The sequence below is a fragment of the Mixophyes fleayi genome, chromosome 1 (assembly GCF_038048845.1).
Source record: "Mixophyes fleayi isolate aMixFle1 chromosome 1, aMixFle1.hap1, whole genome shotgun sequence".
Taxonomy (NCBI): Eukaryota; Metazoa; Chordata; class Amphibia; order Anura; family Limnodynastidae; genus Mixophyes; species Mixophyes fleayi.
Window position 1 is genome coordinate 459,074,370 of NC_134402.1, and position 18,875 is coordinate 459,093,244.

The 18,875-nt window shown below is 45.0% G+C and overlaps 1 protein-coding gene, 1 non-coding gene and 8 pseudogenes across 2 annotated transcripts; 1 reads left to right on the top strand and 9 right to left on the bottom strand.

The window, feature by feature from the left end:
- The first annotated feature begins 1,434 nt into the window (after positions 1-1,434).
- LOC142110637 (serine/threonine-protein kinase SBK1-like) lies at positions 1,435-3,025 on the top strand. Its single transcript, XM_075193776.1, has 3 exons — positions 1,435-1,597; positions 1,903-2,105; positions 2,219-3,025. Exons 1-3 carry the CDS (start codon positions 1,435-1,437, stop codon positions 3,023-3,025), a joined length of 1,173 nt encoding a protein of 390 aa, XP_075049877.1.
- Positions 3,026-6,686: 3,661 nt separating this feature from the next.
- Positions 6,687-6,805, bottom strand: LOC142136372 (5S ribosomal RNA; annotated as a pseudogene).
- Positions 6,806-7,091: 286 nt separating this feature from the next.
- LOC142132836 (5S ribosomal RNA) lies at positions 7,092-7,210 on the bottom strand (annotated as a pseudogene).
- An 84-nt stretch (positions 7,211-7,294) lies between these two features.
- LOC142129133 (5S ribosomal RNA) lies at positions 7,295-7,413 on the bottom strand (annotated as a pseudogene).
- Positions 7,414-7,498: 85 nt separating this feature from the next.
- LOC142130819 (5S ribosomal RNA) lies at positions 7,499-7,617 on the bottom strand (annotated as a pseudogene).
- An 83-nt stretch (positions 7,618-7,700) lies between these two features.
- On the bottom strand, positions 7,701-7,819 carry LOC142136704 (5S ribosomal RNA; annotated as a pseudogene).
- An 81-nt stretch (positions 7,820-7,900) lies between these two features.
- On the bottom strand, positions 7,901-8,019 carry LOC142130841 (5S ribosomal RNA; annotated as a pseudogene).
- Positions 8,020-17,050: 9,031 nt separating this feature from the next.
- On the bottom strand, positions 17,051-17,169 carry LOC142129420 (5S ribosomal RNA; annotated as a pseudogene).
- A 256-nt stretch (positions 17,170-17,425) lies between these two features.
- Positions 17,426-17,544, bottom strand: LOC142133391 (5S ribosomal RNA). The gene has a single exon (XR_012686771.1). It is a non-coding gene; the product is annotated as a 5S ribosomal RNA (ribosomal RNA).
- A 75-nt stretch (positions 17,545-17,619) lies between these two features.
- LOC142116329 (5S ribosomal RNA) lies at positions 17,620-17,738 on the bottom strand (annotated as a pseudogene).
- Between the last annotated feature and the right edge of the window lie 1,137 nt (positions 17,739-18,875).

Genomic DNA, 18,875 nt, shown 5'->3' on the forward strand with positions numbered 1-18,875 from the left:
ACATGTTGTTTTATTTGCTCTAAAACTTCTCTTTACAAAATACAAATTTAAAATTTAAGTAAATGTAACATATACAATACTGGTAAAGTTACAAGTGTCTTCAAAGTTAATCTGGTTTAAATGAAGAACAAGTAATACTCAAAACATACTCACATCCATGGTACAGATCTCAGCATTGTTCTGACATAAAGATATTTTGCAATGTGTCTCTCATGAAGTCTCCTGATTTATATATTCTGTTTGAAAGAATTGGATGCTAGACAGAAATATAGAAACTATGATATGTGGTGACCCAAATCTTCATCACATCTGTGGTGTCTTCCTTTTGCTTAGAAATTATATCAGCTAAAGTAACATCCTACAATCTAAGCTCATCCCATCCATAAGGCTAGCGGTAGCCAAAGTATCCTCTAAGTTTTACACTAACCCTGCAATAGTTTAATACCATCAATTAGAAATGAATGTACCCAGTTTGCTAATTGAACATAGATGTATCTTTGTGATGAGTTGCTGTTTTGTGTAAACTTGATACATTTAATATCTCTGTTAGCCGGTATCTTCAAACTGTAAGTGTTGGAAAAGGTTCAGGGTGTTCATTAATGTCTTATAATTTCCGATCTAGAGAAACATTATGCACGTGTAAAACACATGAGTGACAGTTAGTTGGGGTGTCAAGGTGTGGTTAAGATATTCTCTTAGGTTTATATTAACCCTTTGTAACACACATGAATGATATGGCATGAGTTCTTTTTCTCACACATTCCTATATCAATCTGTAGGAATTCTTTTGAAATGCAAATCCAGGAGAACAATGCCCAGTTGTTTACACAACATATGCACATTATCAATCAGCCAATCAGGAGGCACCAACATTAACCTGCTCCATCCCACCTTCCTTTCATAAACCAGACATCTTCCCATTCTGATTAGTGACTTTCTCTACTGCTTAAGACTCAGAGCGACTGTTTTATTACAGAATAGATTGCAATTTACCTCTGTTATTTTGTGAAGACTTTCAGCAGTTTCCAACACAACTGAAATTATACCAGATATATTCAAGACTGAATTGAACATTTCTCCAAGGTAAGATACCTATAGTCATTGTAGAAATGATTACATGTTTGTGATTTGAAATTCTAAATCTTGATCATTTTTGTTTAATCTGTAAATTTAAAACATTGATTTACTAGCAAGTCTAATCAGATAATTGGTGATATCAAAACTGTGTATTATATAATAATGACTACTATTTATCTTCTACAAATATAAAAATAAACAATTATACTTGTCATACATGTTATTTGTGTAGGACACTAGTTCCTTTTCTATATGGACACTGATTGCAAAAATAAAAATGTTTCTCTAAATATATTCCTAAAATAATGTAGTAATTAAAGTAAATAAAATATTCTTTCTGTCTTCATCCAGGATACAATGGCCTCCAGTCTACGTGATGTGGAGCTTACCCTGGAAGGACTGGTCTCCTTTGCTTCCCAGTTCCTGCAGGAAATAGAACTTAAGGACAGCTACCACGTCATGAAGGAGCTTGGAGGAGGTGGCTATGCTTCAGTGTTCATGGTAAAGGACATAAAAACAGGTCAGTTTGGTCAATTATCACCCTTTTCATAATCTACATTTATGGGACCATTTTTCAGCCAGGTTTACAAGAGGGTGATATACCTTGGACATTCCTTTTCTATATGTGACAAAATTCACATGGTAACAATTCTCATCCTTACTGAGCCACAAAATTCATAAAACTGACCAAGCACGAGTCCTGTAGTCAAACGTTGCCATGTACTGTATAGTTCTAATTTCATTGCCAAATTATCATTGAGTCCTCAAATCTATTAGTTTTTTCCAATTTAAAATTCACAACTAATCATGACCTTTTCTTCGCAGATCAGAGAATGGCAGTAAAGATGATGGACAGGAAAAGAACAACTGAGAGAAATTTCCTCATGGAATTCAGTATGTCCTTCCTCCTCTCATCCCATCCCAATATCATTGGGAGTTATGGCATTGCGTTCAAGACCAGTGACCACTTTGCCTTTGCCCAGGAGCTGTCACCAGTGGGTGATTTGTTATCTCTCATTCTACCCAATGTAAGTACAAGTCCTTGAATTGATTTTACATCAACTTGGTGCTTTAAACACGTTTTACCTTCTGGTTGTAACATGTTTAAAAGATGCTGAATCAATTGATTTATTTCTTTCAGACTGGACTTCCAGGAGACACAGTGAAGAGATGTGCAGTGCAGATCTCTAATGCACTGGAATTTATAGAAAATAAAGGACTGGTGCATATGGACATTAAACCAGAGAACATTTTGGTGTTTGATCAGCACTGTCATTGCATTAAAATTTCTGACTTTGGTCTTTCACATTTCAAGGGAACAGCAATTCAAACCAAGTCTGGGACTGGCTCTTACATGGCCCCTGAGATGTGCCAGCTTACTGACAAGGATCGTTTGGTTGTAGACTCCACTCTTGATGTGTGGGCATTTGGTGTTGTTCTTTATTGCTTGCTCACAGGAGAGTTTCCCTGGCAGTTGGCAATGCCTAGAGACAAAGAGTACAGTAGATTTGTTGAATGGCAAAATCACAGCCAGCTTGACGTCGCTCCCTCACCGTGGAACAGGCTGCCTGTTGGAGTGTTGAGGATGTTTAGTCATCTTTTAGCCATAGACAGTAGTCAGCGAAGCAAATCTACTGAAATCTTGATGTTCATGGGTGAGAGTTGGAAAGCAGAAAGAGCCCAGAATGATACTACAGACAATTTTCCTGTACAATCAGAGCTCTCATGTTTCAGCAAGAATCTGTCTTACATCCCAACAGACACTTCAAACAGCAGTGAGTCCATTCAGTCTGTTATTAGCGCCATGTCACGTCATTTGAACACTGATAGTTTTGGCTTGGAGTGTGAGGAGACACCAGATGACTGGCAGAATAATGCACCAAATCCACTCATACTTCTGGATGATGAGATATCTCTACATGTCGGGGCAGAGGTGGAAATTGGGTGAACACTCAGCAGTAACTGTGTCTCATGGCTTTGTGAAGACATCAAATATGCTCTTCTCTTATTATGCAGGTAAGTTACTTGTTTAGGAAATAATGTCACTTCCAGAGCACTGATATCTGGAGATATAATGTAAATAGAGAATCTTCAACTTGTTCATACCTTGATTTACCAGTCCTTTTAATTGTCCACTCTGTATCTAAAAGGAAGTAAATACTAGTCTGCCATTGATATATGTAGCTTATCCTACAAAAGCACTTTTCCCCTGGAGTAATTACATGTATTGCTATATAGTATTATGCAGTGTTCATGGAAATTGATTTTCTAAAATCAGTTATAGTGTAAAATGCTTATTGATTTCCCAAAATACCTCATCTGTTTCACAGTACATTGTCACACTTTTATTTTATACTATTATATTAACATTCTTCTAAATTCCTACAGTAACGATTTTAGGAACCTACAAAGCAGATGAACAAGGTCCCATCTGGTGCACATTGGTGTAACTTGTATAAATATCCTCAGTTACCCCTCCCATGCACTAGGTGGTGCTCTTGAAAATGATCAGCTGATGCTAATTTCCAGAACTTCCGCTTACAACCAGTAGAAGATCATCGGGATGAAGGTTTAGCATTATAAGAACGATATTATTCTATTTTTAATGAGAAATATAATTGTACGAGTGCATTATACAAATTGAATCTCATTATTTTTACACCTAAATTATCCTGATATATATTTTGTGTGTGTGTTTATGTATCAGTTCTTGTTTAATACATTTCCTTTAATTATTTATAGGTTTAATAAAGATTTAAATTGTATGAAATTATTTGCCTGGTGCTTAATTTTTAAATGAGGTCAGAAACCTAGAATTTTATTTTAGAAAACCATGAACTCTCCCATTTTTTTTGCCCATTCTTTGTTTTTCCCGTTCATTAGTAATTCTTGTACTGTGAGAGTTATTATTGCTGTTTGAAAAACATCCTAAACAGTTACATTGCCAGGTTCAAAAAATTGCAGTTAAAAAGTAACTGGGATTTAGAACCTGAGAGGTAAATGAACACCATGTTTTATGATAAAGGTATATTATAACTTATCTCCTCTTTACAACCTAAAAGCAGTGTACAATATTACTGATACACATTGTTTTATTTTCTCTCAAATATCGCTTTACAAAACACATCTTTAAAAATGTTAAAAAACAGAGTTAACAACCAACAGTAATAATATTCTTCGCAAGAGCTAACTATAAAAGGGTAATGTTATGAATGACTGCAAGATTAATGTGTGTTATATGAAAACAACGTAAAACAAAATATAATTACACCCATAGTGTCCATTTTCTTGTTAATTCATATGTTAATAAGGAGCTGCACCACTTCTGTTTGGTGTAAAAGGATTTTCTTTTCATCAATTTGGGTGTCCATATTTACTAAACAAACCCCCCCCCCTCCCATTGTCTGGATATTCGGTCACCTGCTCATGTGAAAAGACTGAATATACCAGGGTGTGGTTAAGATATTGTCTTAAGTTTATATTAACCCTTTGTAACACACATGAATGATATGGCATGAGTTCTTTTTCTCACACATTCCTATAACAATCTGTAGTAATTCTTGTGAAATGCAAATAAAGAAGAACAATGCCCAGTTGTTTACACAACATATGCACATCATCAATCAGCCAATCAGGAGGCACCAACATCTACCTGCCCCAGCCCACCTTCCTTACATAAACCAGACATCTTCCCATTCTGATTAGTGACTTTCTCTACTGCTTAAGACTCAGAGCGACTTTTTTATTACAGAATAGATTGCAATTTAACTCTGTTATTTTGTGAAGCCTTTCAGCAGTTTCCAACACAACTGAAATTATACCAGACATATTCAAGACTAAATTGAATATTTCTCCAAGGTAAGATACCTATAGTTTTTATAGAAATTATTACATGTTTGTGATTTGAAATTCTAAATCTTGATCATTTCATTAATCTGTAAATTTAAAACATTGATTTACTAGCAAGTCTAATCAGATAATTGGTGATGTCAAAGCTGTGTATTATAAAATAATGACTACTATTTATCTTCTGCAAATACAAAAATAAACAATTATACATGTCATACATTTTATTTGTGTAGGACACAAGTTCCTTTTCTATATGGACACCGATTGCAAAAATAAAAATGTTTCTCTAAATATATTCCTAAAATAACGTAGTGATTAAAGTAAATAAAATATTTTTTCTGTCTTCATCCAGGATACAATGGCCTCCAGTGTACGTGATGTGGAGCTTTCCCTGGAAGAAATGGTCTCCTTTGCTTCCCAGTTCCTGCAGGAAATAGAACTTGAGGACAGCTACCACGTCATGAAGGAGCTTGGAGGAGGTGGCTATGCTTCAGTGTTCATGGTAAAGGACATAAAAACAGGTCAGTGTGGTCAATTATCGCCCTTTTCATAATCTACTTTTAAGGCACCATTTTTCAGCCAGGTTTACAAGAGGGTGATATCCCTTGGACATTCCTTATCTTTATGGGACAAAATTCACATGGTAACAATTCTCATCCTTACTGAGCCACAAAAATCATAAAACTGACCAAGCACGAGTCCTGTAGTCAAACGTTGCCATGTACTGTATAGTTCTAATTTCATTGCCAAATTATCATTGAGTCCTCAAATCTATTATTTTTTTTCAATTTGAATTCACAACTAACCATGACCTTTTCTTCACAGATCAGAGAATGGCAGTAAAGATGATGGACAGGAAAAGAACAACTGAGAGAAATTTCCTCATGGAGTTCAGTATGTCCTTCCTCCTCTCATCTCATCCCAATATCATTGGGAGTTACGGCATTGCGTTCAAGACCAGTGACCACTTTGCCTTTGCCCAGGAGCTGTCACCAGTGGGTGATTTGTTATCTCTCATTCTACCCAATGTAAGTACAAGTCCTTGAATTGATTTTACATCAACTTGATGCTTTAAACACTTTTAACCTTCTCATTGTAACATGTTTAAAAGATGCTGAATCAATTGATTTATTTCTTTCAGACTGGACTTCCAGGAGACACAGTGAAGAGATGTGCAGTGCAGATATCCAATGCACTGGAATTTATAGAAAATAAAGGACTGGTGCATATGGACATATTAAACCAGAGAACATTTTGGTGTTTGATCAGCACTGTCATTGCATTAAAATTTCTGACTCTGGTCTTGTACGGTTCAAGGGAACAGCAATTCAAACCAAGTCTGGGACTGGCTCTTACATGGCCCCTGAGATGTGCCAGCTTACTGACAAGGATCGTTTGGTTGTAGACTCCACTCTTGATTTGTGGGCATTTGGTATTGTTCTTTATTGCTTGCTAACAGGAGAGTTTCCCTGGCAGTTGGCAATGCCTAGAGACAAAGAGTACAGTAGATTTGTTGAATGGCAAAATCACAGCCAGCTTGATGATTCTCCCTCACCGTGGAACAGGCTGCCTGTTGGAGTGGAGCACCACCCAGTGCATGGGAGGGGTAACTGAGGCCCTGCTTTGCTTCCAAGATCAGACGAGATTGGGCTTGTTCAGGGTGGTGTGGCTGTAGGTATTAGTTTCCTAATGACCTACATCTCTTATACATCTCAAAACTAGCATTGAAGGAAGCCGGAACAAGAGAAAATAAAAAAAAAAGCCTACAGCACCTGGTATTCCCAGGTGGTCTCCCATCCAAGTGCAAACCAGGCTTGGCCCTGCTTAGCTTCCAAGATCAGATGAGATTGGGCTTGTTCAGGGAGTTGGGGCTGTAGAGAATTGGTGTCTTAATTTCCTACATCTCTTATACATCTCAAAACCAGCATTGAAGGAAGCCGGAACAAGAGAAAATAAAAAAAAGGCCTACAGCACCTGGTATTCCCAGGTGCTCTCCCATCCAAGTACTAAACAGCCCCGTCCCTGCTTTGCTTCCAAGGTCAGATGAGATTGGCCTTGTTCAGGGTGTTGTGGTTGTAGGTATTGGTTTTCTAATGACCTACATCTCTTATACATCTCAAAACCAGCATTGAAGGAAGCCAGAACAAGAGAAAATAAAAAAAAAAGGCCTACAGCACCTGGTATTCCCAGGTGGTCTCCCATCCAAATACTAACCAGGCCTGGCCATGCTTAGCTTCCAAGATCAGACGAGATTGGGCTTGTTCAGGATGGTGTGGCTTTAGGTATTGGTTTCCTAATGACCTACATCTCTTATACATCTCAAAACCAGCATTGAAGGAAGCCGGAACAAGAGAAAATAAAAATAAAAAGCCTACAGCACCTAGTATTCCCAGGTGGTCTTCCATCCAAGTACTAACCAGGCCTGGCCCTGCTTAGCTTCCAAGATCAGACGAGATTGGGCTTGTTCAGCGTGGTGTTGCTGTAGGTATTTGTTTCTTAATGCCCTACATCTCTTATACATCTCAAAACCAGCATTTAAAGCAGCCAAAACAAGAGAAAATAAAAAATAAAAAGCCTACAGCACCTGGTATTTCCAGGTGGTCTCCCATCCAAGTAATAACCAGGCCCAGCCCTGCTTAGCTTCCAAGATCAGACAAGATTGGGCTTGCTCAGGGTGGTGTGGTTGTAGGTATTTGTTTCTTAATGACCTACATCTCTTATACATCCCGAAACCAGCATTGAAGGAAGCCGGAACAAGAGAAAAAAAAAAAAAAGGCCTACAGCACATGGTATTGCCAGGTGGTCTTCTATCCAAGTACTAACCAGGCCCAGCCCTGTTTAGCTTCCAAGATCAGACAAGATTGGGCTTGCTCAGGGTGGTGTGGTTGTAGGTATTTGTTTCTTAATGACCTACATCTCTTATACATCCCGAAACCAGCATTGAAGGAAGCCGGAACAAGAGAAAAAAAAAAAAGGCCTACAGCACGTGGTATTGCCAGGTGGTCTTCTATCCAAGTACTAACCAGGCCCAGCCCTGCTTAGCTTCCAAGATCAGACGAGATTGGGCTTGTTCAGGGTGGTGTGGCTGTAGGTATTTGTTTCCTAATGACCTACTTCTCTTATACATCTCAAAACCAGCATTGAAGAAAGCCGAAACAAGAGAAAATAAAAAAGAGAGAAGGAGGTGTGTCTTAGCTGTCTGAGAACCAGTGTTGACTCTGGGAGCAAGCCCAGAGAGGATGGAGGATCCTGGGGGAGGAGTGCAGGAAGTCCCCTGGCTTTCAGGCCTAGCTTAGGCCACACTCCTAAGTAGCATAATCAAGCTGAAAAAGACAAGGCGAGTTCCCAGGCTTTTGGGCCTAACACAGGCCCTACTTTGAATGTGCAAGCTGCAGGGAAAACCTTGATTATACCTAAGGATGGCAACGAGGCCCAGCTGCAGAGGCCCAGCCAGGGCACTGTGTTGAGAGCACACAACCAGAAGAGTATCCAGACTGTGGATTCAGTTGTTTCTACTGCAAAGGCCCAGGGGCCTATATCAGGCTCTGTACCAAGTAAGCCTGTTGCTACTAAGTACTTGGTGGTGAATCCAGCTACCACTAAGGTGGTGAAGACTCAGGAATCTAGCACAGACCCTGCATCTAAAAATACTACTGCAGTGAAAAAGGCACAAGTTCCTAATGCAGGCTCTGTGCCAAGCAAGCCTGCCTCTGGAAATATGGAAACAAGTACAGCTACTGCTAATGTGGAGGCTCAGGGATCCAGTCCAGACACTGCATCTAAAAGTACTACTGCAGTGGAAAAGGCACAACTTCCTAACCCAGGCCCTGTACCAAGCAGGCTTGCCTCCAGTAACACAGAAGTAAGTTCAGTGACTGTAAATATAACTGGTAGTATGGATGTGCAAGCTAATGTTGAACCTGTATTATGTGAAGTGGCTATGGAGACGGTGCCTGCCGGCAACACTGATGCGGCACAGAAGGGGTGTGTGAATATGTGCCTCTCTGAATCAGCTCCCAGTGAGGAAAATGAGTCTGCAGTTAGGGAGCAAATTCTAGACCTAGAATCTGGGATTGCAAGGGTTAAAAAACAAATTGTTGCAAAAAAAAGGAAAAGGAACAATGCTTATAGCACGGACAGGGTAACCTTCACAGCAGAAATTAAAGAAATGGAAGAAATCCTTCTTAACAAAGAACAAGTACTGCAAGGGTTAATTGAAAAGTTACACTCACCATCAGACGAATTATTGTCTGAGAAAGAGGAGTGCTTGACATCGGAACCCTTGCCTATTAATGCTCCTGTTTCTGATGTTCAAGGTCCAATGAAGAACATTTTATATAATAATATAAGAGTAATGGAGGGTGACTTGCCAGTGACGTAGCTGTAAGAAGCCGCGGCCATTGTAGATCGGGAGATGGAGCCTGCTGCAGTTGCTGTGGTTGGCTCAGGATCCCCTGTCTGTGGCCCGATTCCTGTGAGTGCAGGCTCCATGCCTGTTATTACTGATGTGGCTGCAGCTGTGATGTATCTGCCTCACCCTGTGTGTGTGGTCCATTCAAGCTGCAGCGGTGCTGCTGGCTCTCGTGTTGTATTGAAGCCTATTCCAGTGTCTGACAGGAGCGCATGCAAGGCGTCGGTGAATGCAGCTGTGTCGGATCCCCCGTTGCCTGTCTGTGCCAATAGTAATGAAGCCATCTTATCCATACCAGCAGCGGAGGTTAACTCTGCAAGTTGAGGGGGCGGAGCTGTGGTGCCGGTGATCGGGGGAAATCTGCCAGTGTCTGCTACCTCCGTGCCCCTGAATACGGGTACAGCCCAGCAATGTCTGAATAGATGTGATATGAATAATGTGCAGGGTTATGTGGTAGATACTGTTTATGGTCCATAATGTGTGCCTCCTAGAGCAAAGGCAGCTCTTGAGGTGATTGAGGCAGCTGCAAAATAAATGGTGTAAATAGTAGTGGGAGTTTGCGGGGGGTTAAATCTGCTGTTGCAACAGCTCCCTGTTTGGTGACCACTGATGTGCCCTCTGCAGTAGTTACCCCTAATCCTATGTGTGAAGCTCCCGTTCCTGCACCAGTTGGGGTACCTGGTCCCATTTCCTATGCAAAGGCAGTATCGGGGGTGGTGCCTGGTGTTGCAGCACCTACTGTCCCTCAAATGTCTGTCAGAGGGCAGCCCCCTAAGAGGAGGAATGTCGTTCAATTGAAATATGTAAGTGGTGAGACCCCTACTAGACCTGCCTTTTTGGATAGTTTTTTTGCAAGTTTTGGTTATAAAGCTGAGGATCTTTTTGCATGCATACATCCTGTGAGTTCAGCTTTTGTTCTTACTATGGGTTGCAAGATTTTTGGGCTAAGTGGGGAAGGCAGAAAGATACAGAGCCATGGTCTAATTTCCGAGCAATCCCGTTCACGCGCCAAGAAAGGGTGCGTGTGACCATATTAGTTAGGAACGAATCTCTACCTAAATCTGACTTGTGTTTTTGGTTAAAAAGATATGCGGACTTAGTGTCCCTGTTGGAGAAAGTTCCCGATCCGAGCCGTCATGTCTGGGGTGGTGGGTGGTCTGCCATGGTCCATCTGCGATGCATGGAGGCTGGTGTGCTGCACGTACCATCTGCGGCCTTTATTGGTCGCGACCGCATTCAATGCTTTTACCCGGGCCAGCCGAGGATGTGCCACCGCTGTGGTGACTTCCGCACCTCAGTATGAATTGTCCCGTTCAAAAGTGTGGCCATTGCGGGGATCAGGGACATGAGGTCAGGTCATGTGTAAAGATTAAATGTAATTTATGTGGTGAGGTTGGCCATCCCTTTAGTCGCTGTCCTCACGCCTCCCATCAATGCGTGTGAAATATCTGATATAGACCTGGTTCAGGCTGCAGAGTTAATGGAAATAGGGGTTAAGTGTGCCATCTGTGGTGAGCCCTGTCCAGGCCCCAGGTCCTTCTTCTGGATCTCCCACCCCTCCCCTACCTGGACCTTCTTCGGTGTCTGCTCCCACTCCCCCTCTCCCCTCCCAGCCGGTGTGGGCCCAGTCCACTGTGCCAGTTGCAAAACCAACAGTTATGGAGGAAGAAGCCCCCTTTACAGTGCAAGGGGAGAAGGGGAGAAGGAGTCGGGCTGTAAAGTCTGGCGGGGAAAAGCTTATCCTATCTAACCGTTTCCTATCCTTCTCAAGTGATGAGGAGTCAGAAGGAGAAACAGTGAGGGGTGAGAACGGTAGCTTGTAATTTAGGCCTAAGGTCACGAGGAGGAGAAGGAAGGTCAAAAGCCCATCCCCATTAAGGGTAGAACCCAAGTATAAGAAACCAAAGGACAAGTCAAAAAAGAAGGTAGCGGGTAAAATGACAGCTAGGGTTCTGATTGGGGAAAACTTCTTTAAGGCACCTTTAAGTTTGCGCAAGTCTCTCCTTGTGGAGGAGTTGGCCACAGTAACCTCTTCCTCCCCGGGAATATCGGCCACCCCTTTAGAGATCTCTCACCCCCCGGAGGACTCTTTCCCTCCATTGGTTCCTTCAGTTTCCTCCAAAGCCTCACCTCCTGTCCTGGTATCTTCTATTCAGGCCCCTTCCCTCCTGGTTCCCCCGGATATTCCAGACCCTGGTCCCCCACCCCCTGGTCCGCCTGATCCGCCAAAGGTTAAGGAATTAGTGGGTCTGCCTAAGGCAGGCACGGAGGGTGAAGTGAAAGTTGGTAGTCCTCCTATCTCTGCCATTTCTTCTGGTATTGATTCCCCTGGGCCGGATAAGTTGACCTCCTAAGATGAGTAGGTAAACCTTCTTGACACCGATATGGTGCCGGCTGGGGTTAGTGTAAAAAGATGGGGCTCCTCTGATGAGGACTCCAGTAAGAAAGTAAAGAGAAAGTGATCTGGGTCCTACTTGCTATAACTCAGAATCGCAGTTTCCCAGCCCATAAAGTTTGCCACTATTAACGTGGCATCCATCTTGTCTGAACGTGCTCGCTATATGGCAGTGGTTCCCAAACTTTTGCAGTTCGCGGCATCCTTAGAGTCTCCAAATTTTTTCAAGGCACCCCTCCAAAATAATTATTGAGCAGTCCTGTTTTAGAAGTAGTTGGTCAAAAAAATGTAATAAGTATTTAGGTCAGGACAGAAATACTTATTTAGTTGTATGCAAAAATGCCCCCTCTGCATCTAGACACTCTGCCCTCAGGCACTCTACCCTCTCTGCATCCAGACACACTGCCCCCTCTGCATCCAGACACACTGCCCTCTCTCACACTGCCCCCTCTGCCCTCTGTCATGCTGTCCACCCTCCTCTGCTCTCTGTCACGCTGTCCCCCCTCCTCTGCCCTCTCTCACGATGTCCCCCCCTCCTCTGCCCTTTGTCACGCTGTCCCCTCCTCTGCCCTCTGTGTCCCCCTTCACTGCCCCTCTTACCCTGTGTCCCCCTCCACTGCCCCTCTCACGCTGTGTCCCCCTCCACTGCCCCTCTCACGCTGTGTCCCCCTCCACTGCCCCTCTCACGCTGTGTCCCCCTCCACTGCCCCTCTCACGCTGTGTCCCCCTCCACTGCCCCTCTCACGCTGTGTCCCCCTCCACTGCCCCTCTCACGCTGTGTCCTCCTCCACTGCCCCTCTCACGCTGTGTCCTCCTCCACTGCCCCTCTCACGCTGTGTCCCCCTCCACTGCCCCTCTCACGATGTCCCCCCTCCACTGCCCCTCTCACGATGTCCCCCCTCCTCTGCCCCGCTGTCACCCTCCTCTGCCCCTCTGTCTGCCCCGCTGTCTGCCCCTCTGTCACACTTCTCTGCCCCGCTGTCTGCCCCTCTGTCACACTCCTCTGCCCCTCTGTCTGCCCCGCTGTCTGCCCCTCTGTCACACTCCTCTGCCCCTCTGTCTGCCCCGCTGTCTGCCTCTCTGTCAAACTCCTCTGCCCCTCTGTCTGCCCCGCTGTCACACTTCTCTGCCCTGCTGTCTGCCCCTCTGTCTGCCCGCTGTCTGCCCCGCTGTGCCCCTCTGTCTGCCCCGCTGTGCCCCTCTGTCTGCCCCCTGTGCCCCTCTGTCTGCCCGCTGTCTGCCCCGCTGTGCCCCTCTGTCTGCCTGCTGTCTGCCCCGCTGTGCCCCTCTGTCTGCCCGCTGTCTGCCCCGCTGTCACACTCCTCTGCCCCTCTGCCTGCCCCGCTGTCACGCTCCCTCTCACTCCTCTGCCGTGAGCCAGCCATAGGAAAAAACAAAGAGCACATAAACTTACCAAACCGCGCGGCGCCGGGACCCAGCAGACTCCTCTCTCCCGCAGCAGTCACTGAATATCGATGTCAGTGACAGCTGCGGGAGAGAGGAGTCTGCTGGGTCCCGGCGCCGCGTGGATTGGTAAATTTATGTGCTCTTTGTTTTTACCTATGGCTGGCTCACGGCACCCCAGTGACAGCGCCGCGGCACCCCTGGGAGCCGCGGCGCACACTTTGGGAACCGCCGCTATATGGCCTTCAATTTTTTTAACACGCTTGAGGTTGACATTTTATTTTTGCAGGAGACTAGGGTGGGGCGGCTCGCGGATCTCCATAAGGCGAAGCGGGAGTGGAGACGTGGCCCCTCATTCTGGTCTCTTGCGGCCAAGCCATACAGTGGGTTGGCGGTCCTTTTTACCGACATGATAACTCTCCAGCGAGTTATAAAATTACAGGTAGGTAGATGTATGATTTTAGATGTCAACCTGAGGGGGCATAACCTGAGACTAATTAATATCTATGGTCCTCAAAGCAAGTGGGACAGGAAATGCCTTTTCGGGGAGATAAAACCGTACCTTTTTACAGCCCGGCAGTTGGTTTTTGCAGGTGATTTCAACACCATCATCAGGCCCAAAGACAGGGGGGGTGCAAAGATTACTTTGGGCTATGATTCTAATTTTTTAGTTAACATGGTTAGGCAGGCGGGTCTGGTGGATGTGCACGTTCGCCATTTCCCAGACCTCACGGGTTTCACCTTTATTAGAGGTAGTTGTAGATCTAGAATAGACAGGATTTTTGTTAAGGAGGGCTCGACGACTTCGGCACCAGTGCTGAGGCCTGTGGAGTTCATCATTCACATTTGCCTGTGTGTATCCTTGAACGCCTCAGAAACTCCTCAGAAAGGTAGTGGCCTTTGGCGCCTAAACCCTAGGCTCCTTGAGGAGGAGGTGATCAAACGGTCCTTCAGTGACTTCTTTGAAGCACAGGAGTCACTTTTGGAGGTGGGATGGAGTAGGTCTGGTGGGAGGTGTGTAAAAAGAGGACTGGGAACTTCTTCTACAACCTCGTAGCCAGAAAGAACTTGCTGAATGAAAATTCCTACCAGACCCTGAGAAGGAAATTAGGGTTCTTGATCTCTGAGCAGAGAGATGGTGGGGAGATCTCCCGGGTGAAGGCTCAGATGAAGGAGTTACAGTACGACCGGTTTGCTTCCTTGGTTCTGGAGAGGGATTATGGGAAATACCACTCACCTGATCCTTACCAGAGTTGTATGAAATCAGTCAATGCTAAGGAGGTGAGGGGCCTGTGTGATGCCGGGGGTGTTCTCAGGAAAGATAAGGAGGGCATTCTCGGTGTTGTACAGTCTTTCTACTCCTCTCTTTTATCTGAGAAGCCACTCATCAGAGAAAAGATGGACCAGTTTCTGAGGGAGACACCCGGACTTGTGAGTCCTGACAGTTCGTTTGATGCCTTGGGTGATGAGATAACAGCAAATGAGGTCAAAGTGGCCATAGATCAATTATCTATGAAGAAGTCACCAGGACCGGACGGCTTGACCTCCGAGTTTTATAAGATCTTTAAAGACCTTTTGACCCCTCGTCTTGTGGAGGTATTCAATGAGCGCCTGGGCAGAGGAATCCTTCCTCCCTCAATGAGGCTGTCTGCTCTTATTTTATTATCTAAAGGGAAGGACCCATCACGTATTGAGAACTGGCGCCCCATAGCCCTTCTCAATACTGACAGGAAGATTCTGGCAAAGGTAATTTTCAACAGGCTGATGACTATCTCCGGCCAGATTCTTTCTCCTTCCCAGCACTGCACCGTGAAGGGCCGCAGCATGTTTAGTGCTGTCCTTGGGGTCCGGGAGGCCATTGAACGCTGCTGTGCTGAGAAGTGGGGGAAATACTTACTAGCGTTGGATCAGTCGAAGGCTTTTGATCAGGTAAATCATGAGTACCTGTGGGTTCTCCTTCTGTGGTATGGGCTCCCATTGCGGGTGGACAATCTACAGGCAGACAATCTACAGGCAGGCCGAGAGCTTCCCTCTTGTGACTGGTTGGGTGGGTCCGGCCTTTGCGATTGACTCTGGTGTAAGGCAAGGTTGCCCCCTGAGCCCTCTTCTGTATGTGTTCGCCATCGACCCCTTCATTCGGAGGTTAGGTGGCAGCACTGCAGAGGGGGTGCGACTGGGCCAGGGTCGTCCGCTGAGGGTCGTGGCCTACGCCGATGATGTCACTGTTGTCTTGTCGAGTCCCGCGGAGTCATTGGAGGTGGCAATGCTAATCCGTGGGTACTCCGAGGCCAGTGGCTCAGAGGTAAACCAGGAGAAAAGTGAGGTTTTCTGGATGGGGAGGAAGGCCAGCAGTTTGACCTTCCGGACACCCTCCCCCGTGTCAGCCAGGAGATCAAGATCTTAGGCATTAAATTCGGCCCTGGTGATTATGCCAGTCGAAATTGGGAGGCTAGACTGGTTGTAGCTACCCAGAAAGTAGAGAGCTGGAAGAGGTGGAAGCTATCTCTGAGGGAAAGGGTAGACTTGATCAAGACCTTCCTGATTCCAGTTTTTCTGTACGTTAGTTACGTGTGCCTCTTGCCGGAGTCTTTATGGACGAAGGTCTATGCCGTGTTTTTCCAGCTCTTATGGGGGAACCAGTTGAACCTCATTAAGCGAACTGTGACCTATAAATCGAGGAGGGAGGGAGGCCTAGGGATGGTAAACCCAGTGCTCTTCTTTCTAACCACCTTCCTCAAGTTACATCTTGGGAGTCTCTTTTTAGAGACCCCTCCTCGATGGGTAGAGGGGTTTAGAGTCTGGGTGCATCCCTTCCTCAGCGTCTGGATAGAGGGAGGTGCGGTAAAAAGTTTCCGGGTCCGGCATGGATATCTCCCAGGCCTACGTGACTCTTTGCTTGAAGGTGACAAGGCGTTGGGGCTTGGAGGTGGGGGAAGGCTTCTCTAGGAAGGAATTGGAGAGGAGAATTTTGTGCTCGCACTTCTCAGAACAGCTGTCACTGAAGGACTGCCCAGGTAGTGTGTGTTCGGAGGGGCTGGCTCTGGTTAATTTCCGGAGGGTCCCCCCGAAATATTTGGACATTGCCTGGCTCTCTTTTCATGGGAGACTCTACGTGAGGGGAAATTTGAAGGACAGAAATGCCGATGATTGTGGTTGCCCACGGGAGGAGTGTCTAGGGGAGGTAGAGACGATGGACCATTTTTTGCTCAAATGTCCCTTCAATGTAGAAGTTTACAAGAGGGTTTCTGGTGCCTTGGGCATTCCCTGCCTTTCGGGGCTTAGTTACCCTGAGTGGGTTTATGGAGCGCTCAAGGGTAGGTGCTGGGTTATTGATTTGACCACCTTTTTTCTAGTCAGCTTAGTAGTCCGGTACTTCACGTGGAATGCACGGTGTCAGGTCACAATTAGACGGAAAGTCCTCCCTTGCGATGTGGTGGCGGCTGACATTCTTCACGGGGTGTGGAAACTAAGGGAAATGGAGAGGTCCCGGATGGACAATACAAGCTGGGTCAGACTGTGGCGGGCTCTGAGACCTCCGTAGGGGGGTCAAAGTCTGGGGGCTCTTCATCTATGGCTTTTCTGTCCTGCACCCCCCGTAGATTTTTGACTTAACATCTTTATTTTATGTGCGGTTGCATATGTCTAAAAGCTTGGATCAGTTTCTCTTTGCTTGCAGTGTATATAGTACAAGTAATGTTATGATTGTATAGTTGATTGTATATTTGGTTGTGGGCACTTAAAATTTTATGTTGTTCTTGCTATGGACATTTTAAATTGGGACTCTCGTGTCTACCACTAAATGTAGTATCCTATGTTTTGAATTTTTACATAAGTGCCACAACTTGTTTCAGTTTGTATTTATTTTGTTGCAATACTTTTTCAATAAAAAGATTAGGAAAAAGAGAAAAAAAAAAGGCCTACAGCACCTGGTATTCTCAGGTGGTCTCCCATCCAATTGCTAACCAGGCCCGCCCCTGTTTAGCTTCCAAGATCAGACGAGATTGGGCTTGTTCAGGGTGGTGTGGCTGCAGGTATTGGTTTCGTTCTGACCTACATCTCTTCACCAGCATTGTAGGAAGCATGAACAAGAGAAAAAAACACCTACAATTCACAGGTGGTCACCCATTCAAGTACTAACCAGGACCGTCCCTGCTTAGCTTCCAAGATCAGACAAGATTGGGCTTGTTCTGGGTGGTGTGGCTGTAGGTATTGGTTTCCTAATGACCTACATCTCTTATACATCTCAAAACCAGCATTGAAGGAAGCCGGAACAAGCGAGAAAAAAAAAAGGCCTACAGCACCTGTTATTCCCAGGTGGTCTCCCATCCAAGTACTAACCAGGCCCAGCCCTGCTTAGCTACCAAGATCAGACGAGATTGGGCTTGTTCAGGGTGGTGTGGCTGTAGGTATTGGCTTCCTATTGACCTACATCTCTTATACATCTCAACACCAGCATTGTGGGAAGCATGAACAAGAGAAAAAAGACCTTCAGCTCCTGTTATTCCCAGGTGGTCTCCCATCCAAGTACTAACCAGGCCCAGCCCTGCTTAGCTACCAAGATCAGACGAGATTGGGCTTGTTCAGGGTGGTGTGGCTGTAGGTATTGGCTTCCTATTGACCTACATCTCTTATACATCTCAACACCAGCATTGTGGGAAGCATGAACAAGAGAAAAAAGACCTTCAGCTCCTGGTATTCCCAGGTGGTCTCCCATCCATGTACTAACCAGGCCCGCCCATGCTTAATTTTCAAGATCAGATCAATGCCCCCTGACACTCTTACAAAGATCAGAGACAGCAGGAAACATTTTAGATAGGAGTCTGGGATACAGGTACCACCAAGTAAATATTTTGAAATGTGTTTCATCCTCTCTCACACTAACTGAACTAGCTTGAGTACGCTGGAATATGTCCCCCCACTCTGACTCAGGTATGACTGTGTTTAACTCCCGCTCCCAATCCCTAATGAATTTAGGTAGTGTATTGAATAAAAGCCCAATCAAGAGCTTATATATAGATGATAAAGTTTGCCCAGGGCGTTGGGGCACGGTACATAGGGACTCAATTTGTGTGAGAGCCCTGTCCGCCTTCTCATGGACGCCCTGAGAACACGCAAAATGCCTCAATTGAATGTATCTCCATATTTCCACATTGGGTAGACCCCATTTTGCCTGTAAATTAGCAAAGGGTATGAATCCCGACACGTCCACCAGCTGGCCGACACGAGTTACCCCTGCTTGAATCCAATATTGGAAAGTCTGTCTTGAAAGACCGGGGGGAAAGTCCGGGTTTTCAATAAGTGTGATCGAGTGTGAGTGTTTTGTGGAAATATGTGGAATAATGCGCAGCCTTGACCATCTAGACAAAGTGGGAGAGATAGTCGGGTGTTTAACAGTGGGAAGCGAGGACTGCCATAGAGCAAGATCAATTTGTGTGTTTAATATGTAATCTTCAATGCGGACCCACTGCTTGTCCCCCCCCCTCCTCCTCTCATCCAATCAAGAACTCTATTCAGCATAACAGCATCATAATATGTAGAGAAATGTGGATACTGTAAACCACCATCACATTTGCGTTTATATAGTATGTCATGCTTGAAACGAAGCCTCCTGCCCCTCCAAACAAAGTGTCTAATGGCCCTATGAAGTTCATTAAACCAAGAAGTGGGGACATGGATTGGGAGTGTATGTAAGAGGTATAGAACTCTCGGAAGTAAATTAATTTTTACAACATTAGCTCT

Bases quoted from the DNA above. Each gene is read 5' to 3' on its own strand.
- LOC142110637 (XM_075193776.1), top strand. From the start codon at position 1,435: ATGGCCTCCAGTCTACGTGATGTGGAGCTTACCCTGGAAGGACTGGTC. The intron at 1,598-1,902 runs GTCAGTTTGGTC...TTTTCTTCGCAG, and splicing joins GGTAAAGGACATAAAAACAG to ATCAGAGAATGGCAGTAAAG. The intron at 2,106-2,218 runs GTAAGTACAAGT...TATTTCTTTCAG, and splicing joins TATCTCTCATTCTACCCAAT to ACTGGACTTCCAGGAGACAC.